The following is a 22935-nucleotide window of genomic DNA, read 5'->3' as shown; positions in this document are numbered from 1 at the left end:
AGGTCTCTAATCCTTGAGTCATTTCCACATTGTAGTCTTTCAATTTCCCAGACTCATACTTAACAAAGGCTTAATCTACAGAGATGAGGGGATTCCTTGTCCATATAAGTTGAACCATAGAATTTCCTCTGAGTTTTAGTCAGAGAAATGGCCTTTTTAAAAAACAGCCAAGACTAGTGAATGATTGGTTCTTTGTACTCATTTTCTCATAATGAAACCTCTAAGTGCTGGGTGCTATCCAAAAAGATAAAGAACCTTAATGGGCTTGTACAAAAGGCAATCAGGCTAGTCAGCATTATCATCAGTAAAAAAAATCAAATGCCTAAAAGCAATCTCCAGAACAAGGGTACAGCTTAAAGTCAGCTTTCAGCTAAAATTCTCAATTCCCAAAGAGAAGAAACTCTGTCCGGGGTAGCCTCTGAAATATTACTAAATTTACTAATTAGAGGAGCACAATCATGTCCAAAATGCTGTAATTGGAAGAGAACACCGTATTAGGTTATGATGATAAAAATAAAATAGGGTAAACGGTTAGTGCCTTTTCTGACCATTAATAACATTTGCTGGTTGAAAAATATGCAACTCCACTCCTTAATTTACTAAGTCATTCTAATGAACTAACAATCTAGGGGTGTTAAATAAATCAGCAGCCGGATCAAGGATCATCTTGAAGGATTTCTCCTATCACAAAATACTGTATTCCTTGGCAAAAAGTGTATGGTTAATTTCAGGGATGCTTTGCATTGAATTGGCACTGCATTGGTGAAACCACATTTGGAATATTGGGTCCAATTCTGGTCACCACAATACAAAAAAGAAACTGAGGCCCTAGAAAGACTTCAGAGAAGAACAACAAAGATGATAAGACATCTCAAAGCTAACTCATAGGATGAACAGTTCAGGAAATAGGGTAGAAATATATGCGGCCTAAAAATTAGGGGTGACAGATTGCAGTCTTCTTGAGGGGAGAAAAGGGGGTTGATCTATTCTCCAAAGCAGGGGTTTCCAACCTTGGTCCCTTTAAGGCTTGTGGACTTCAATTCCCAGAACTCTGGGAGTTGAAGTCCACAAGTCTTAAAGGGACCAAGGTTGGAGACCCCTGCTCCAAAGCACCTGAGAGCAGGAAAAGAAGTTACAGGTGGAAGACCAAACTTAGGAGAAAAATCCTAACAGAACAATTATCAGTGGAACAGCTTACTTCCTGGAGTTGTAGATGCTCTTATCAACAGAGGTTTTCAAGATAAATTGGACAACTTTTTGGTCTCCTGTTAGGGGGTCTCCTGTTTGAACAGGTGGTTGGACTAGAAGATTTCCAAAGTTCCTTCCAACTCTGTTATTGTATGTTCTATGAATTCAATTAAAATATGACCAGGATAGACACCATCTGGTATTCTTGGCTGGAAGTCAGAATCGTAATTGGAGCAATAGTAGGACTTTATAGCCCTGGCAGGACGAGAGCTACTGAATGTTGTCCTTTGGAAGATTGCTGGGACTATTAAACCAGGGACAGATTGTTTTGCTTGGTGTTTGTGTTTCTCCTTCCAGGATATTTAAGGTATAATATCAGATCATCAAAGCCCATGAGTAATTTTTATTCAAGGGCAGCCAAAGTTGAAGAATTCATTCAACATTCAACACTTTAATTATTTAAGTTGTGTTCAGAAAAGGGCTGCATTTGCAGGCTTAAAAAATACACATACAGCATAAGCATGGTTGCAGAACGGTATCAGAATTGTTTCAGTATATCATGAGCTTTATAAAGTGTTTTTTTTTACACCCACCCATCCCCAAACATATTAGTAGGGCCAAAAAAAAAAAGGCATTTCCTTATTCATAGAGTCTTAATTCCAAACTTGAGTTTTTCCATCATCATTTCTCTTGTATATTTGTGAGTGGCTTTGGATTGTTATTGCTGTGGGAACCATGTGCTGAATTTCTCACAATCCATGAACATAATCCCATAATATTAAAAACAAAAACAGGCAGAATCATTAGGAAGAATTACAGCAGAGTACAGCAGCAAAATAAGGAGGATACAGCAGCTAGCGGATATTTTTTCCTAACTATGCTTGACCCTTGCTTGATAAGAGGCAAAGATTAAAATAAAAAGAAATTAATTCCTACAATTGCTTGCATCATATATTTTTGTAAACTTGTTTACCGAAGTGCCACTGACATTTTTCAATTTTAAGAAGTTCATTTAAATTTCTACCATATTATGGTAGAACTTTTAATTATAACAGCTTTATTGTCAATAAAGTTTGAGCTCACAATTCTTATGGTTCCACATTTTGAAGTTTGCAGTCTCAGAAAAAAAATGGTGATAATGATATTGTTCTTCCAAATGAAAGTATTTAAATGTAATAAATTTAAATGTGAAAAAAAACCTTTTTGCTTACTAGGAAAACAAGAAAATTTTATGAAGTTCCAAATGTAATATGCAGTCCAGTGAAGATTGAAATTGAAATAATCTTGCAATATTGCTTGTTTTTATTGATCTATTGAATTTATAAGTATTATCTTTCTATAATAAGTAATAGTAATAGTAATGCTACTTATTCTTTTTTCTGTGGTGAGTTATTTGGTACCTTCCTGCAGAAGGAAAGCCTACAAAAATTTTTTCGCCCTGGGGCAATATTTTGAAACAGATTTCATTAGGTAAAGGAACAAGAAAATACAACGTGGTATAGAACCACAAATAATTTTCTTGCTCATAGCTTTAAATTCATCTATCTATAGCTATTAAAATTGTGAGGTTCAAATTTAGGAGATTAGCTGCATACTAAAAAAGTTTGAAATGTATATTGAACAGACAATTTCCTGTTTACTATTGCAGATTAATTAATTCAATCACTGTAATACATTATTCCTAATCGAATCCTATTTTGGAATAATATATGTTTCCATTGTTACGCTGGTTTCAAGAAGAGTAGTTGCTAATTTTCCAGGCAATTTGCATGGAGAGAATCCCACTTTAACAGTGATTAGAAAAGATAGATTAAAAATGCACAGGGTAGTTTTTAGGTTTCAGAGACACCTTCTGGTGTGATATTTTTTTATTCCTATAGTTTGATCTTGTAGAATGTTGCTTTCCGTGTCCTAAGTGTAAGGATAATCACAAAGCTTTAAGCTTTCGAAGAGAAGCTGAGCCATTTAGATTTCAGAATCTGTATTAGGTTCTGTGAAGTATTGTGACTTGCTGACTGTTACTAAATAAGTCATTTTAACTGGTCTGGCACAGAAAGAAAAGCTGTACATGCAGCTTTATCCATTCTCTCCATGGCTGTGTAATCTTCAAACCATTCTTAATTGGGTTTTTCTCGGCCAGACAAGGGATTTTCTCTCTTTGCTTGCAATGGGGCATTAAAGTTATGGCAGTTAGCCAGTCAAGCCAGCTTTAGCCACCTCTGTATATACAAACATATACCCATCTGCATAAGTACAATTTGTAGATTTGATTTTTTAAAAAATATTAGCGTATTGGTGAACTAGTATCACGTAGAGCCTTAAACACTTCTGTTCTCCAGTAAAAGAAACTCTATACAGAATAATTTCCTTTTTCTGCCACATGTCTCATTTATGGGACTAATGTTCCTTCTTTGAAAACCATAACTGATCAGCTGCTTGTTGATGTGATGACTTTCCTTTACACAACAACACTCCCAATTTTCTATGGGATATAATAGAATGATGAAATTGGATTTGGATTCAGTGGGGAATTCCCCACTTAGCCATTGGGTATCCACCCCATTGCTCAACCCAACTAAAACATTTATATATGCAATCTTGAGCTCCTGGAGAAATAAGGAATGTAAAATTCACTGTTCTTTAACAAGATACATTCCTTTTCATTTAATGTTCATGTCTCACTTAATGGCTGCTTTCCTGCTCACTCCTTCTACAGATTACTCCTTACCCCACCGCCCTCCCTGGACACAGATATACAATATTGTTACAAAACTGCCAATAAGATGCCACACTACTTGTCCAGATCAATGCAGAAGGGCCAAAAAAGTACTGGAATGTCACCCGAGAATGTGACATTAGTTTGAGCTAATTTGGCTGAGGAGTATACAAGTGTGAATTAGAAAAAAAATAGTGTTTATTTCTCAATTGCAAATTAATTTACCCATCCCATGCATCTTCGCCCAGGTGGGAATTCTGTAGATGTGTTAATTTAGTGATGACACAAGTCATCTCCACCAACATCACTCCAGCCAGAATATTCTCTGAGCAGCAGATTCATGTCATTGTACTTTGACTGTTCATCCTTCACTGGCTGCAAGAATAAGCTTCTCGCTAGGACTGTGTTTTAACATCATTGCACTGTAAAATCTGTCATGTTTCCCAAAAGTCAAGAGTTCTAAAATAAACCTGTTGATTCATTCCCCTTTCTGTCTCAGAGCATTAAAAAGAAGAACACCAGTAAGCAAGAGATGAGCACCTATTTGCGCTTCATTGTCTCCCGGATGAAGGAACGGGTGAGTGTTGTACCATACAGTTGTATGTAGGATTCTGAACAGATGGGTTTTTTGTGTGTGCTTTGTTTTGCAACCTCAAATAGTTACAGATAGTCCTCAACTTAACAATTGATATTGCTTAAGACCATTTGAAATTATAACAGACCTATCTTCTGGTTGCTTATGATCTGGATTAGTTATCCAGATTAGAAATTCTGATGGGCAAGTTTTCTTCATAGTCATTATGACTGAACTTTGGGCGCTTAGCAACACGGCCTTATTTTTTATGGCCATTTATAGTGTCCTGGGTTTACACAACTGTGTTTTAATTTCGGGAAAACACCATAGTGTTTCCATTTAATTTTCTATTATTTCAGTTTTTTCCAGACACAAAATTTGTGATGATGGAATAAATAGAATAACTGCATAGCTTCATGATTTTGAAATTTAGTGGTTTAAAAGAATATTTGAAAAGGACAACCAAATTTAATTGTAACCAAACTGTATTGTAACCAAGACAGTTAAATCTCAATTTTTTTTTTTTTATTTTTTTTTTGTTTACATTTATACCCCGCCCTTCTCCGAAGACTCAGGGCGGCTTACAGTGTATAAGGCAATAGTCTCATTCTATTTGTATATTTTTTTTTTACAAAGTCAACTTATTGCCCCCCCAACAATCTGGGTCCTCATTTTACCTACCTTATAAAGGATGGAAGGCTGAGTCAACCTTGGGCCGGGCTCGAACCTGCAATAATTCTTGCCAAATTCTTTTTTGATGTATTATTAATCTTCCATATAATGTTTTATCCACTTCAATCTTCCATATAATGTTTTATCTACTTGTCTCTTCATATACATTATTTAAAAAGTCAGTATTTTCAGCCATCAGAACTCTTTATTGGAAATATTGGCGAGAAAAAAATAACTTTTTAAGAATTGCTGATTCAATATGTTAAACTTTACAAGGTGATTGAATGTTTGAAAACTTAAAATACACTTTTGGGAGAAAATAGATATCCTACTAAAATCTATTAAAATAGAATTATAATATTAATGCATATAAAAACATTTAGGGTTTTTGTTTCTTGATTATGCCCTTCAAATCGCTACATATCAATCTTTTTGGAGTAGAACTGTTTAAAAACTTTAATTTGTAAACTGGCATGTAATTCAAATGCTTATGAACTTTTTGAAGGCTATGTTACTCTTCTTTCTTGTCAGAATGGGAGATTTCTAAACCACTATTAACTGTCAATTTTTAGGCTATTGATCTGAACAAAAAAGGCAAAGACAACAAGCATCCAATGTACCGTCGACTTGTACACACAGCAGTTGATGTTCCAACCATACAAGAGGTATGTTCCTATATAGTTCTGAGTTACATGCAACAGAAGAATACTGGCAGTTTTCAAATTAATCTCATTTTTGGACGCCCAATATCCACACCTGGAAATCCCATTTTATTCAGTTCTATCTAGAAGCAGTTCGTATGAGTTACTTAGGAGAAGGTTTAACTTAAAAGGACTACTGGGTCTTCTTTATATGGAAATGCTTAGGATGAAAGATGAGACCAGAAGCAAACTAAAGCTACTCATTGCACAATTTCACAACTTTAAGCTCCCATAAATTACTCTGTAGAAACTGTAATTTAAACATACTTTTTACATGTGTGCTTATTCTGATTGCTGGACAACCCTAATGAATGTTATAAATAATTCTGTTTCAATCTATATAGAAAGTAAATGAAGGAAAATACAGAAGTTATGAGGAATTTAAAGCAGATGCTCAACTTCTTCTACACAACACCGTGATTTTTTATGGAGGTAGGTAGGGACTGATTGGACTTAAAAATAAGATCTTCAAGGAAAGGACATCTTCAGGATAGAATTGATTATAAAGAATAGAGAGTGAGTGAGAACTTTACATTGTGCTCACTTTTACTTCTCCCTCAAAGCTGAATTAGACAAAGTCATGAAGTATAAGTCAACATGATGGGTCTGTATTACTTCCACTTTTAGAAAGCAGATACTTGAATGGAGAACACACTAGTCATTGGCTTCCCAAAATGCATCACAAGGAATGTTGTAGGAACAATTTCTGGAATGCACATAGTTCTTCCTTACCAACTGTCCTGTTAATGACCGTTCAAAGTTAGGATGGCACATGGCAACCAGTCACTGCCTTTGTAACCATTGCAGTGTCCTATAGTCACGTGTGTGTTTCATGATTAGGCGTGTGACAGGTAGAGTTAATAGAAAAAGCAAAACTAAAAGTTTCAAAAGTTGAAGTCATTATGACCAAAGAGGAAGTGAGTTTATAAATTCATTGGTGAATGAATTTGGTGGTAACATGTTTCATTTAGTAATTTGCATCACTTAGTAATATAGTTGCTGTCCCAGGGGTGAAATCCAGCAGGATCTGACAGATTCTGGAGAACCAGTAATGGAAATTTTGAGCAGTTCAGAGAAGCGGTAGCAAAAATTTTGAATAGTTCAGAGAACTGACGAATACGGAGTGGGAATGAAGATTTTGCAATATCCTTCCCCTGGAGTGGAGTGGGAATGGAGATTTTGCAGTATCCTTCCCCTGCCATGCCCACCAAGCCACACTACACCCATAGAACCAGTTGTAAAAAAAATTGAATTTCACCATTATGCTGTCCCAATTGTGGTGCTAAGCAAAGACTATGTATAGATCTTTTATTTAAGCCAGCACATCTTTTCTTATGTTTTTCTTTTTTATTAATCTTATTCAGAAATATTCTCTTTACATCATGAAGTGTCCAAGCGGATCTTTAAAATATTTGCCAAAAAGAAGTAGGTTTGGCATGTACAATCTTTGGTTATTTAGTTCATTAGAGTTTTAAATCAGGATGAAGAGACTGAGCGAACTTAGTTATAACAAGCTGATGGGCCAGTTCCTCCAGAATTCAATTGCCAATTGTTTTTCACCATATCGTTTACAAAAACTTAGATGTTTGTGGGTGTTCTTTTTACAGTGGATAGTGAACAAGCTGATATAGCCAGAATGCTTTACAAAGATACCTGCCATGAGGTAAGTAATAATTTAGTCATGTTGGTGACTTCTAGACAATTGTTTTATCCATTTCCATATACCTGCGGTTTCATTTGTTTTGAAAATCGGAAACAAACTTAAAAAACGCACACTGCATTTTGATAGGTTAAATTTCAGAAACTAATTCCCCTATGTAATTCCAAATTCTTATCATGAGTCAAAAGAGCTAATTTGTAAAAGCTAAATAATATTTTTATCTCATCTGTGAACAATAACATAAATAAAAGTAAGTAAAGAAAATTAGAAAGATTTTACATGACTGCTATTTTGGTACCTCTTTTAGAACAGGTTTGATTTACTTGTATTGAATAGTTTTGTTCCAATAAATAATAAATAAAGGTCCTCAACAACTTTTTGTTCAGTTTATACTACTAATATTTTTCTGAAATTATTAGAGGCCAGTTAAAAATCTTACCTGTGCATCTTACCTTCAAAGAATAGTGGATACACTATATATGATTGACAGCACAATTTTTGGAAAATAGAATTACTTTTAACTTGAATTCTAAGTTATGGATAAGAACCCAGTTTCTTTTGATAAACTAGTACTAGGCTGGCAGAATGGAAAGGCCAATGGTTATTACTTTGGTTCATCAAAGTTTAATGATTTGCTTTAAAATTTGACTTAATATTTTTTATATACAATGTCGAACGGTCTGTTTTTACTTTTAATTTTCCTTTTCTCCTTTTTGTGGGTTTTTTCATGACACAAATAAATAAATTTTCAGAGAAAGAGAATGAGAAAAAAAAACTAATTTACAATTTTAGTTCTGCATTCCAGCATTTCAGAACATACAATGACAAGTGTTTTTCTCCTTTTCCCCCCTCAGTTGGATGAACTTCAGCTTTGCAAGAACTGTTTCTATCTATCAAATGCTCGTCCTGACAACTGGTTCTGCTATCCTTGTGTAAGATTACCTTTTCTCACAAATGAAATATGGAATCTGTTGCCCCAAGAAATGGTGATGGAAATTAATCCCAGCTGTTTTAAAGAATGGGATGCATTCAGGATATAAATACAACTATCAGGCAAAATTGTAAAAAAGTTAGTCCTTTAGCCACCACTAGGTGGAACCATCTTCATACCAGTACAAAGATAGACCACTTGTCCCAGTCAGAGATCACATTTTTATATTTCCTTGACTACAGTGGTCAATTCCTGTCTACCTGACATTGGGGAAAGGATTTTTGCTATAATAAAGCCTTGCCAGTATTTTCCTGGCTTAAGGGCTCCGATAATAAAAGCATTCCTTGGAGAAAGTGAATGAATACTCTGTATTCTCAAAATAGCAATCTATAATTCATTTGGTGTGTTTGAACATTGCCAAGACACCTGTAGTGAGCAAACCAGCTTATTAGTTTTTGTATGTTGTGCAGAGAAAGCCAGAATCTTCCATTTTAGAAGTCATAATTTCCAAATTGTGGAATAAACAACAGTTAAGCATTCAGAAACATTTGTTTAAACCACATTTTTTGACGTTCTGCCTGTGAGGTTTAATTCACCTGCAAAGCTTCCTCAATAACATCAGATATTTCCCGTGCATGAAGTAACACAATGCCAATTTTTGCTGACAAGAAGGAACCTTTATTTACTCGAAGGCTCAATGAAACTGAGTTTCTTCGCTCTAAGTTAACAATGCTTAGAAACTGCCAGCACAATGATAATTTGTTATACCATGTGAATATGGTCTTTTAAACTATGCTGATACTGGTATTATGTAGATCAAACTTTTTAAATGTTGATCACTGTTGTTAAGACTTAGTTAAGATTCTGTCATGGTTAGGTTTTGTTGTGGGGTCCTTGGCGCGCTCTCCGTTTGGTGGTTTTCTTGTAAACTTTTCATAACCCAGCTAGGCAAGCCACTTGTATATATGAGCAGATACCAGAGCCCACCCTCTTGCAACACTGATGATGTTATTTAGTTGGGTAATGGAATGTCTGCAAGAAAACCAACAAGGACCTCACAGTTCAGATCTGAATTCCAAATATTCTCTTGGGTTATTTTCATTATGTGACAATGGTTATACCTAACACCTGCCAAGTCAGAAATAGTTCTGTAACTGGTACCATATTCCTTTAATTTTTAGATACCAAATCATGAACTGGTGTGGGCCAAAATGAAAGGCTTTGGATTCTGGCCTGCAAAAGTCATGCAGAAAGAAGACAATCAAGTTGATGTTCGCTTTTTTGGCCATCACCACCAAAGGTATTTTCATTCTTGCAGTGTCTCTTTTATACTGAGACAACCAGCACACCCCTGGGTGTGGTTAATGGTGTGGATTCAACCCAGACTGATGCAGGTTCAAATTCACTTGAACTTTGACCCATTCTTTCTCAGGCCAATCAACCACACTGGATTGCCTTTGCAAGATGAAATTGGAGGTGGAGATGTTGTGGAGCTTCAACTGGAGGAAAAAGATCTAACAAATAAACAACAGTGCGCTTCTCTTTCTAGGTGTGGTGAAATGTCTGGATTCCTAGGAGGGAGAGGCTGCATTCCTGGGGACTAAAAGACAGCAGAATTTAAACAGTTTGGTTGAGGGAAAGAGAGTTAAAATAGCTCCTCCCTAGAGATTTTAAGGTTATATCTCTAGTGATGGAAATGGTTGCTGTAGTTTGGCAAGATTCTGTCTGTGGGTGAAGGACAATCAAGGACACTGCTTGAAAGTCACTGTGTCTTTCTTGATTTTTTTTCGGGGCCTGATACTAAGGCTCAGTAAAGGTGTAGCGTTCTCTTAGTCACAGGAGGCAACTGGGACCAGAAACTTTCAGGCACCTTAGTCCAGCTCCTAAAGTGATTTTGGTAGGAGAAACAGGAGTAGGGAATCACTGCATATGTCATTTTGAGCTGAACAAAGTAAAATGAGATATGCATCCATTAAATAACTGCATGTTTTGTCTTCCTGACATTCGTGACATTAGGCATTCCGAATCCTAAACAGAACCTGCCAAAGGGTTTGCTTCTTAAAATTGCCACAGGAATGCAGTTAGTGGTCAGCTTACAGCTGTTTGTTTAATGGCTGTTCAAAATTACAACGGCACTGAAACAAGTGACTTATAACTAGTTCTCACACTTATGACCATTGTAACATCCCCACAGTCGTATGTTCAAACTTTAGGCGCTTTGCAACTGGCAGGTGCATATTTTCAGTGGTTGCAGTGTCTAGGAGTCCTAGGATTGCCATCTGCAACTTTTCTAGGGGGCTTCTGACAAGCAGAGTCAATAGGGAAAGCCAGGTTCACTTAACAGCCACTTGATTCACATAACAACTGTAGTGATTCGCTTAGCAACATGGTCAAAAAGTGAATCGTGCCCCATTTGCAAAGTTGTTGAGAGTTACCTGTAGTCTTTGATATAATTCAGATTAATTTTTTTCCTATAGCATAAGCTGTGATGTCATGGTGGAGCACCTAGCTACTAATAAAGTTAAAACATATTGAGAAGCTGTAATTGCACGTAGAAATAATTGTTGCAGTTTGGGCTAGGAAAAAACGAAAGTGAAATAGAATTAAAATTAACATTGAAGGTGTGTGAAGAGTATGGCAGGGTGGGGGACACTCAATGTTGTATCTATGACCTCGCCATCAAAACCCAATGGAGAAGATTCTTTTCATCATTTAGGTAAGATTTGCGCTCTTAGAGTTGAATGGATGTTTGGCATAGAAAAGGATGATTTTGAAAACTGAATTGGCAGCCACCTTCAAAGGATGTGCTTAAGTGTATCTTTTCATTTTCATTGTCGAGGGCCTGGATTCCTTCAGAAAATATTCAGGATATCACCGTTAATATACACCGGCTACACGTAAAACGTAGCATGGGCTGGAAAAAAGCATGTGATGAGTTAGAGCTACATCAGCGTTTCCTTCGGGATGGCAGATTTTGGAAATCCAGAAATGAGGATAAAGGAGAGGAAGAAGCAGAATCAAGCATTTCTTCCACCAGTAATGAGCAAGTGAGTAGATGGGTTGAATTATCCCAATTTATATAGCCCAGTTGCAGTTGATTATTGAAGCTCAGTTGTTTTTTTAATCTGCTTTTTTCTTACCACAGATCTGAAAATCCATATATCAGTCATATTGAAAACTCTGTGCACCAGATTCCGGATCTAACATAGTCTGTCTTTACACTGCTTTTAATTGCTGTATTTGTTCAAAAGATTTGCAATAAAAGCAATTCTTCCCTCTTTGGAGTAATTCTAGAATTACATTACCTTACAGATGACCCCCACCCCATTAAAGACCTTGGAGTTTTCATGTCAAATGATCTAAGTGCCAAAGCCCACTGTAACTACATAGCAAAAAAGGCTCTAAGAGTTGTAAACCTAATTTTGCGTAGCTTCTTTTCCAAAAACTCCACACTACTAACCAGAGCATATAAAACATTTGCTAGACCAATTATAGAATACAGCTCGCCTGTTTGGAACCCTCACCACATCTCTGACATCAATACAATTGAACGAGTCCAGAAATATTTTACAAGAAGAGTTCTTCACTCCTCTGAAAACAACAAAATACCTTATTCCACCAGACTTGAAATCCTAGGCTTAGAAAACTTGGAACTCCGTCGCCTTCGACAAAACTAAGTTTAACTCATAGAATCATCTATTGTAATGTCCTTCCTGTTAAGGACTACTTCAGCTTTAATTGCAATAATACAAGAGCAACCAACAGATTTAAACTTAATGTTAACCGCTTTAATCTAGATTGCAGAAAATATGATTTCTGTAACAGAATCATCAGTGCTTGGAATACTTTACCTGACTCTGTGGTCTCTTCCCATAATCCTAAAAGCTTTAACCAAAAACTTTCTACTATTGACCTCACCCCATTCCTAAGAGGACCATAAGGGGCGTGCATAAGCGCACAAAAGTGCCTACCGTTCCTGTCCTATTGTTTTTCTTTTCTTCTTCATATATATATATGTTTATATACTATATAATTTTTTTATATGACGTTGTGACAAAATAAATAAATAAAAATAAAAATAAATAAATAAATTGGCATCATTGTTTGTACCTGAAGTATACATTTTAAATCTCTTCTGGAAGCCATTGTTTGCTTATTTTTAAATGCATAGTTTATAGAGTGATTCACGTTGGATTAAAATCCCAGAACAGTTGTGGAGTTTAGATTTTGTTTGCATTCTTGTTGTTTTAGGTGGATGAAACTAATAGCCTCCTTTGTTGGGTTTTATATCTTTGCCTGCTTTGTTCCAACTTCATTATAGAAACAAGTTAGAGCAGAGGTTCCCAATCTTTTTCGGTTTGCGGCTCCCATAACACTTCGGATTTTTTCCGCGGCTCCCTTAATAGGTACATCCGATTTTTTTTTTAATTTTTGTCTTTTTTTCTGAATTTTTTTCTGAAAGCTGAAATCTTTTCTGTTAACTTTAAAATGTGCATATTGCCTCCTTGTAAAGAGAGATTCAACACATTCAACTTTTCAAAGATATCACATAGGTATGTGAGTTTAATCAAAAAGTCTGTTTCTACAAAGTGTTTGGCATACTCATGTTTTGCTGATGGACGCGCCATCTCCTTTGATGGGAGCGGCCTCTGTGGAACTTTCCCAGGCGTGGGGGTCCCTGCTTCGGTCTCGGAGTTTGGCCTCTCGCGATCCCCTTGTTCCCTCGGGTCTCCGCCTTGTGGAGGAGGTGGCTGTTCTCGCCTCCAGCCTGGCTCACCTGGGAGGAACTAACGGGTGGTTTTGCTATTTTCTGCGCAGCCCTCTTTCCCGATGCCGTCGGCGTGGTGGCGCGGCCGTGTTGGGCAGCGTGTCGGGTGGTCTGGGAGGCCAGTGGCGTCGCGGGCAGACTGGAGGAGGTGCGCCGCTGTTTCGCCAGGCGGCGGGTCTGGGCAGGCGCTGTGGTTCAGGCGGCGGGCGGGCGGGCCGGAGCTCGCGCTTCTCCTTTGGTCCGTCGTTGGCGTCTGCCGTCTTCCTGCCTGCTGTGTGCGCTGTGCGGGGTCCCTTGGCTTTTGAGTTGTCCCGAGTTGCGGTGTGCGAGTCCCGGTCGCTGCGGCCGTGTCCGGCTTTGTGCGTCTGGGATCTCGCGGCACGCGGTGGAGCGGACGCTGCTTCTTCGCGCCCCCCTTGGGGGGGGGGCGCGGCACCCTGGGGAGCCGCGGCTCACAGTTTGGGAATCACTGAGTTAGAGCATGCCTCTATTCTGTTTTCTCAGATAAAAAATTCCAAGCCCTCTTGGTAATGGACTTTTTTCAAGTACTCTTAAAAACTTATGGGCATAGCAATTAAGAGGGTGAGGCACCTTGGTATCTAGCTATATTAATTTGGAAGCTGGGATTTTACTCAATTTTGCAATACAATTCATGGCCAAAGATAGTTGATAAACATTTACTTTATTTAAATTTAAGTCAACATTTTTGTAACAAAAAAGGCTGGCTTCTTATTGACAATTTTAAATGAATATTTTCTTTTTATTTATTTACTGTTTCTTAATCCATTTCCCCAGCTAAAGGTTTCTCAGGAGCCAAGAGCAAAGAAAGGGAGACGCAATCAAAGTGTGGAACCTAAAAAGGAAGTAAGGAACAGCATGGCAATTAAATACATGCACTTGTGGGTGAGGGAGAAAACATTATTCAAGCATTTTTCCTTCTGACTGTTTACAAATTCATTTTCTTCATGTTTTATAACTCAGAAAAGTGATGATCGTTTCTTGAAAGAGCATGTTTTAATCTGTTTTATTTTCTTCATTTGGAAATATTTATTTAATTTTTTTATGCTAGCCATATACTCCTAGTAGGATATTTCTTATAATTTTGAGTTGAAATTAATGGAATTGTTGGATTGAATTTGGAATTGATTCCAACCTGTCCATCCTTAGTAGAGATAGAATGTGAAGGTATAAAGTTTCATGCTGGTTCAGTGCTGCCTATCTATAATTTAGCTTTGCCAGTGTTAACATGCATAGTTGAGTTTATGTTTTAATCAGAATTAGAATCTTTCTTTGGACCAGTTAGCAAAAAGAAGGAAAAAAATTGGTCGATGTATACATTAAGAATACATGTATGGACCCCTTTAATTGCCGAGTATCTTCAGAGTTGCCTAAAATCCTATTCTGTATGGTTATAATACTAGTTTAGAGGCAGGGTGACTCAGTGGCTCACTGGAGATGGTCTCCGCTCCAGTGGTTCGAGTCCTAGCATTGCAAAGCAGAGTAAGTGCCTGTCACTTACCTCAGCTTCTGTCCACCTAACACTTGGAAAGCAAGTTCTATGCACGTAGATTGGTAGGTACATTTCGGTAGAGAGATGAGCTGGCACTCTTGCAGCTAGTCAGATTCCTGACTCTGAAACTTCCCTGTTGCCTGTTTGCGAGGCAGCTCTGGGAAGGAAAGGCGCCTTGGGTGATGCTGCAGGAAGACCTACTTGTCTTTCTCTCTGGTGTGAAAGCCAGCTTGCCCTTCTGGAGCACACCTTGAGAAGTGCACAAGCATGTCTTATAACAGAGTCGATACCTTCACAATTCAAACTACTATTCTGCCATAGCATTGTGGTCTCTTAGCTGTTTTAACAATGCCATACAATAATACTAATAACAGTTAATGGAGATATGCAAAACTTAGTAATTTGGAAACCATTAATGACATTTTATAATGACGGGTCCTGTCTGAGCTTGCTTGTTTTCTTGCAGACATTTTATTACTCTAACTAGGCAACATCATCACTGCACTGATGATGTTACCTGGCTTGGGTAATGAAACATCTGCAAGAAAACAAGCAAGATCAGAGACAACAGGACCATTCACTTCAACCCTGAGCTACAAATGTTCTCCTTCATTGATATTTTATAATGCATATGTGGGCTTCTTGGTGTTCTCTGGGTTTTTCCTTGCAGACATTTCATTACCCAGCTAGGTAACATCATCACTGCTGCATCGATGATATTATCTAAGTCAGGTAAGGAAATACCTGCAAGAAAACAATCAAGCTCAAGAGAGCGTCAAGAATCCCCCAGTTCAACTCTAAGCTGCAACTCTTTTCTTTTATCGATATCATAATGCATGTGATTTCCCCCCCCCCTCCAATTGTATGAAATAATGGTGGAATCATTGGCATGATTATGTTTTAATTGTACAATGTACTGTGTTTCCCTGAAAATAAGGCCAAGCCTGATTTTTGGGGTGGACGTAAATATACGCCCTACCCCAAAAATAAGCCCTAGTGAAGGGGTGGGCATGGGCAGCACAGGAGGCAGCCCTTCCCTTCCCTGGTCACCTTATGGAAGCTCGGCACCTTAATTATGGCCTGTGGATACAGCTGAGCCAGCAAGGGCCAGGAGCTGCCTCTCATTCTGTCTCTCTGTGGAGGCCTCCCAGTGCAATGCTCTGCCACAGCTTCGGAGCAAACCTCCGCCTTCCCTGCTCAGGATTGCAAGGCAGAAAGCTTTGGAGGGAGCATTTTTGGGATGTGTGTCTATGCAAAGCTCCCCAGGGATAGAACAATCGGCAGGGAAATGGGGGGGGGATGAATTTCCCACTGATTGAAGCAAGGTGAAGCCACCAGCCTTACCTTTGGGCTGCTGAGTGTCAGCCTGCATGCCTTCCACTGCTGCTTCTGGGATTGCTTCTTTCCCTCCTCCCCACTCCCGTCTCTTTCCCTTCTGTTGCTGTTTCTGGGGAGTAGACAGCATGACGGAGAGAGCGGGGCCAGCGGTAGCACGTTAAAAAAGTAAGATCTTCCTGAAAATAAGCCCAAGTGCCCAAAAGAAAATAAGACCCTGTCTTATTTTCGGGGAAATGCGGTAGCATTACATTTTTGTCTTTAAAGAACACCACAGTTAATTTTTACTTAAGTAATATTTATAATTATGTTGATTCAATACACGTTTTTCAGTCTTTATCTCTCTGATCTAAATGGTTGTAGTCCTTCTCGTTGGCCATATTAATGACGCCTTCTTTGTTATGCTAGGAGCCGGAGCCTGAAACAGAAGCAGTCAGTTCAAGTCAGGAAATTCCCACAATGCCTCAACCCATCGAGAAAATTTCAGTCTCGACCCAGACCAAGAAATTAAGTGCCTCTTCCCCTAAAGCGCTGCACCGAAGCACCCAGACAAATAACGATGGTGTGTGTCAAAACATGTGCCATGAGAAATACACCAAAATCTTCAGCGACTTCAAGGATAGAATCAAGGCTGATCACAAGAGAGAAACTGAGAGGGTTGTGCGAGAAGCTATTGAGAAGGTAATTAACTATGAGTTCAATGGCAGCTTGAGAATATTCTAATTAATTCTAATTATTCATTGTTGCTGAAATTTATTTCTCTCTCTATATATATATATATACCTCTTTTCATTCGTTCGGGACTGGAAGGCGGCCCCTTTTCTGTACGAAGATGATAATCCCCTGACTGATCACTGTGCAATTAAACTCTTCTAAAATTGATCATTTTAGACGAGAAGTCTGTGATGTCTTCATGACAATAGTGGGAGAATGACACAAATTTCATTCTTCTTGCATGTTGCGTTGTGATGCAGAATGACCCAAGTGGATGTGATTTGTGCAAAGACTTTGCATCACTTTATCATCATTGGGGGATTCTACTGGGTGTCTAGGACTCACGGATGGTCTCCAATAAAGGAGAAATACAGGAATCTTCGCTGAAGATCTGAGCTGAATTTGCTCTTTTGTGGTCTATGTTCTGCTTAATGCAGGGATGTCAAACTCATGGCCCGCAGGCTGGATGTGTCACGCACTGGCCACACCCACCCACCCCCAGTTTTGGAGGGGAAAGTCACAATACGTCACATGACAACATGACGAAACGAGTTTGAGGCCCCTGACTTAATGTGATCCATCTCAAAAATGAATCTATTGCTTAGTTTTGGCAGCAATAATTTAATACGGGATTGGTGATGAAATATAGTGAGTGGGTTCAAACATCCTGTTGAATGCAAAGCAAACAAACTCTGGTTTAATTTGTATGTACTTTATATAGTTGCCAAACTTGAACAGTACAATTCTGAGCAGGTGGCAAATATGCTGGAAGTCCAGCATTTTTTTTTTTCCTGTGGAGAACTGAACACTCTGGAACTTCAGTCAGGATGGCTTTTTGCCACTGTCACCAGTGGTGGTTCCTTCTTTTTCAGTTGGAGCCCTGCAATTATTTGAAGGTGAGTGCTAGTAGTTCTTCTTCCATTTAGATCAGTGGTCTCCAACCTTGGCAACTGTAAGCCTGGTGGACTTCAACTCCCAGAATTCCCCAGCCAGCTCTGTTAGCTGGGGAATTCTGGGAGTTGAAGTCCACCAGGCTTACAGTTGCCAAGGTTGGAGACCACTGATTTAGATGGATCTAGGCCCCTTAGGGATCAAGGGAACTGCTTCTATTAAAAGCAACTGAGTACAATACAGATAGTCCTTGACTTACGACCACAATTGAATCCAAAATTTGCACTGCTAATTAAGACCGTTGTTCAATGAGTTTTGTCCGTTTTGTGTCCTTTCTTGCCACGGTTGTTAAGTGAATCACTGCCGTTGTTAAATTAGTAACCCGATTGTAAAGTGAATTTGACTTCCCCGTTGACTCTGCATGTCAGAAGGTCGCAAAAGCTGATCACATGATCCCAGGACACTGCAAACGTCATAAGCACGAACCAATTGCCAAGCGTCTGAACTTTGAACACGTGTACCATGGGGATGCTGCAGCTGTCGTAAGTGTGAAAAAAAACAAAACCCGGTCATGAGTCGCTTTTTTTCAGTGTCATTGTAACTTTGAAGGATCACTAAACAAATCGTTGTTAACTCGAGACTACCTGTAATGCTGTATAAGGTGTTTTTGGAGGAAGAAAGAGTTGGAAGCACCATTCCTGGCCATTTACTCACCTGCTTTTTAACATTCCAGCTGCGTTCAGAAATGGAGGAAGAAAAAAGGCAGGCTGTCAACAAAACCATTGCAAATATGCAGACTGAGTGTGACCGAAAGACAAAGCAGGTAAAGGAGAAGTGCAAGGAGGAATTTTTAGAAGAAGTTAAGAAGTTAGCCAGCCAGCACAAACAGCTGATCTCTCAGACCAAGAAGAAACAGTGGGTAAGCAGCACTATGGTGGATTGGTTCCTTGGGCCATATCTTCTGCATTCCTATCTGTGTTGAGGATGGTCTGGTAATAAGAACATTTTGGGACCAATTCTTTGGAGAGGTGAAAGTTTATTTTCCTTCCATGCTTCTGCTGACTCTGTGATCTTAGCTTTCCATTTGTTGATTTCTCTGATGAATTTACTTATGGCAGGTACAAGTAAGCCAACCTTTCTTCCGGGAGCTCCAGGAGGCACCCATAGCACGTCTCCTGTCTTTTCCTACCACAGAAGTCCTGTGAAGTGTGTTGGGCAGAAGGTTCTCCAGAGAACTTCCAGGCTGAATGGGAATCTGGAGCCTGATTTGTTCAATCACTCAGCACATTTAGCTTTGTATTTGCCTCCCCTTCATCCTAGTGAATGTTGTAGTGCATAGTCCGAATGTCAGTGACCATGCAAACAAATCCCAGCTCCCTTGTGACATGCATTGGGCTTTCGATTGCAAGCTCACAATTGCCATTCTGGGCTTCCTGGACCCCCTGTGCGCAACCATTTCATAATTCTCTGCTACCACTTTTGACTTGGGATCTGGTTTAATTCAGTGAAAGGGGGGGGCACTCTGTACTGAAGATGTTTGAGGAGGTAAGAAGACCCCAGCCCTGTGCTGTCCATCTCTTTGGTTTTAGTTTCTATAGAACTTTTCTGAACTTTAACTGTTCTTTTTTAATTGTTAATTTTTTTGCCATTTGTAAGCTGCCTACACTTGCCTTGTTGGTGACATGGGCAGCATATAAATTTAATAAATAAATAGTTCCTCACTTTTAAGTATACCAGTTATAAGTCCATACTGGCTATTTTGGGATTGAAGTAAAAGAAGCCCACATATCTGGACACTGCCAAGTTAGGACATGTTGCCCTCAACCATTAAGGTGATGCTGGCACATGAACAATCATTGGTTTTAGGTGTCTAAACCAGCATTTAAAATCATGGTCTGTTAGTTGGCTGGCTGATTCCCACAATCAATTAACAAATGGGGTTTAATGCAGGAGTGTGTTGTGCAAAGAGTGGCACGGTAGCCTAGTGGCGAAGATGTTCACTTCTCACTCAGAAGGTCAAGAGTTGAATTCTAGGTAGCAGCTCCTTCTCTCCTAGGGCGCAAAGAAAAAATGCCTACATGGAGTTCTGCTGCGGGTGCCTTTCCACGATGCCTACATGGAGTTTTGCTGCGAACTCCATGTAGGTATCGTGGAAAGACACCCGGCCAATAAATCCTCAGCCCTATCCAGTCGCCCCAACTACAGGATTGTGAAAAGAGATTTTTCTGTTATGTAAATCCAATGCCACCAATTGGGATGTGGTTATTTTGGGTTTACAACAACTTGCAAGAAACCATTCCTTCAAAGAAATTAAGGAGGATTTGGGGGAATTTAGCATGAAGGAGGAGGAGAAAGAGAGGTTCTGTTTCATGATTATTTTTCCTTTGTCCCCTCAGTGCTACAACTGTGAAGAAGAAGCTATGTATCATTGCTGTTGGAACACTTCCTATTGCTCCATCAAGTGTCAGCAGGAACATTGGCATGCTGAGCACAAACGTACCTGTCGTCGGAAAAGATGAAAGCTTCCTCACCTCACCTGTTGCCCTGATTCAGTGCTTTCCTCTAATACAGCAGGTGCTGGGGATTGTCTCTAGTTTTTCATGTTGGTTTCCAAGGGGTCAGAATTAATGTGAATTCATTCCCCATTATGATTAATTCATCTTCTTCTTCTTAGATTATTATTATTATTGCACCAGCCTAGGAAACACTTTTTTCGTAAAAAAATAATAATTTTTTTTTTTTGCACAGTTAAATTTCAGTCTTGTGTTTTGACTCTCTGCTTCCAATGGTCATCACCTTGTGGCCCTCTTTTCCCCTTTCTTTTTGCTGGAAAGGTAATTTGAATCTCAGTTGGAGCACATTACTTTTTGATAAATTTTAACTGAGGGAATTCGTTGCATTTTCAGCAAATTTTTTTAAAAAAGGATTCAACAAAACAAAGAAAGGTGATAGAAACATTTTCAAGAGACCTGAATGTAACAATAAAATAGAAAAAAAAAGCATACTACCTGGATATAAGAGATGTTAATCATTCAAATTGGTTTTCTTTAGCTTATTTTTACTGCTTGAACGCATTATCTGTTAGCTTGCATATACATTTGAATTTTGGGATCAGGGTTGACACAGTAAATGCTAGTCCTGCCACTTTTTAACGTTCTTTTCCCAATTGTGTTTGTTCCATTATTATTTTCCTTCATCATTTAGCTTTTATAATGAAAATATTAGCTTTGATCTTATTGTTTCAAATTCACCAGGGTTTGGGTGGGGTAGTAGGCTGAGCCAGATCTTAGGGGAGGGAAAAGTAATATTTAAAATCTAAATTTTTGCACATTTCACCCTTCTAATACGAATACTTGTAAAAAGAAAGCCAAAAACTGAAGAAGAAGAAAAAAACCCACAAGAACAGCTCAATTTTACATTTCATCAAATATGGAGTTCCAAGGTTGAGGCATAGAAAGAAAAAGCTTAATATTTGTCCTGCCCTTTTTACCTCCTTCCAGCCCTTTCTCTCCCCCATTTTTACCTTTTGAAACACTAGTTGATTATTAATCTGATTTATGCACTCAAATAAGAAATTAAGTCCTAGGGATGGGGAAGCACTTAAGTTTCACAAAAGCAGTTATGTCTGTAATATTTGGTTATTGCCATTTTTATGCTAGAATGAAGAATAATGCATGTTAATTTTCCTGTATTAAAGATGCTGTGATTTGTAAAAAGTTTGTCTTTTGCGGAATGTTTGGATAAAGAAGTGCTACCAATAGGAATGGATCGATAGTTGAAAAGTGATTTTTCTCCCTCTCTTCCCTCCCTTTTGTTTATTTTATGTATAGGTATATATATATAAATTTATATATATATATATATATAAATTGCATCCATGTTCAGAGACAATTTTTTTTATACAAGGTGTACAACTTTATTTAACCAGCTTATCTTCTAATGCTCTTGCCATTGTAGGGTTCTTTTCAAGATGGTCTTAAAATTCAACCAACTCCCCTTGAACATTCTTTTTCCAAGTTCAAACAAAGCAAATTGTAAATATTTATGTAGACCTTGGATATTTATTGAAAGTGATAATACAATGAATCATACAAACAGGACAACTGGGAGAAAAGAATCTTAGAAACAAATTTTTCTGAAGTTTGCTAGGATCATTCAGAAGATTAAACTCCTATTAAGCTTTCTGTGATCTATTGCTGTAGTCTACAACAGTGTTTCTAAACACAGCAACTTTAAGATGGGTGGGCTTCCACTGGGCTTGGGAATTATGGGAGTTGAAGTCTTACACCTTAATGATGTTCAAGTTGAGAAGTATTGATATTGATCATTAAACGAATAATGGCAATTGAAGTAGAGTACCAGTTTTCATGAGGAACTTTGAAAATTCAGGCCACATAGCCTGAGTTTAAACGCGATAGAGTTAGTAAGATGAGGGCAATACCTTCAAGTATCTCTATATTTGCCAAATTTCATACCAAATCTCTTGGAATGCCTAGTTGCCCCATTTATCTTGGTGGATCTTCATTATTCCATCTCCCAGGAGCCATTCTCTAAAATGGACAGGTCTGGCAAAGAATCATACCATACAAAGGGAGCCCCTGTGCTCCCAAATAGAGGTTAGCTCATACAAATACTAACTTTATCTAGTGACTAAATTTTTTAACAATTAAGTAATTACGTTATGACTATATATAGGAGGCCTTCACCCTAGAGCAAGTGCAACAAAAGAAACACCCTTTGATTATTTTATTATTGTCCCTCTTCACCCTACTTAAAATAATAATAAAAAAACCTTCGGTCCAACCCTATAAAAAGCAAGTTTTTGTGAAAACTATTTTTTGGGGGTATAAAATCATTCCGGGATATGTAATATTTAACTGAATAGCTGCATGAAAGTAAAATTTGTGTTTTTTTGGCTTTTTTTTCTTTTGTCTCTGTTGACACGGTTGCACATTTTCAAGTTATTACAGTGTGAAAACTGTGGTTAGTTTTTTTTTAAATCAAAAGAACAAGAAAAAAATTGTGGCCCGGTTTTGTATTAAGTTTTAGGGGAAAATATTGTTTAGAATTCCTGATTTCAAACATCTTTTTTTTTTCCTGCAAATCATAAATCTATATTAAAGTGTTGAGCTTAGCCACTATGCACATTGTAATTTACTCATTGTGGCTGTCCAGTCTATGACGCATTCTGGCATTTTGTAAGCTGCTCTGACTAGCAACATATAGAGTCATTAAATGTGTTAACATTGGTTAATAAATGTATTTGAAAAGGCAA

The 22935-nt window shown here is 38.2% G+C and overlaps 1 protein-coding gene across 12 annotated transcripts in view; it reads left to right on the top strand.

The window, feature by feature from the left end:
• The window catches only part of ZMYND11 (zinc finger MYND-type containing 11), a 124765-nt gene extending 101830 nt beyond the window's left edge, over positions 1 to 22935 (top strand). For 4 of the 12 annotated variants that reach the window (XM_058179756.1, XM_058179754.1, XM_058179764.1 and 1 more), the window contains 12 exons: positions 4404 to 4481; positions 5723 to 5815; positions 6196 to 6283; positions 7459 to 7514; positions 8366 to 8443; positions 9624 to 9742; positions 9875 to 9991; positions 11282 to 11489; positions 14006 to 14113; positions 16464 to 16736; positions 18394 to 18579; positions 20057 to 22935. In XM_058179756.1, the coding sequence (XP_058035739.1) occupies positions 4404 to 4481; positions 5723 to 5815; positions 6196 to 6283; positions 7459 to 7514; positions 8366 to 8443; positions 9624 to 9742; positions 9875 to 9991; positions 11282 to 11489; positions 14006 to 14113; positions 16464 to 16736; positions 18394 to 18579; positions 20057 to 20179 (1527 nt within the window). In that variant the 3' untranslated portion in view covers positions 20180 to 22935. The remainder of the gene's footprint in view (positions 1 to 4403; positions 4482 to 5722; positions 5816 to 6195; positions 6284 to 7458; positions 7515 to 8365; positions 8444 to 9623; positions 9743 to 9874; positions 9992 to 11281; positions 11490 to 14005; positions 14114 to 16463; positions 16737 to 18393; positions 18580 to 20056) is intronic. The other 8 variants (XM_058179761.1, XM_058179763.1, XM_058179766.1 and 5 more) reach the window with 4 other exon arrangements.

Source organism: Ahaetulla prasina, chromosome 4, assembly GCF_028640845.1.
Source record: "Ahaetulla prasina isolate Xishuangbanna chromosome 4, ASM2864084v1, whole genome shotgun sequence".
Taxonomy (NCBI): domain Eukaryota; kingdom Metazoa; phylum Chordata; class Lepidosauria; order Squamata; family Colubridae; genus Ahaetulla; species Ahaetulla prasina.
Note: the sequence above shows the minus strand (reverse complement) of the source record. Positions and strands in the feature narration are given on the sequence as shown.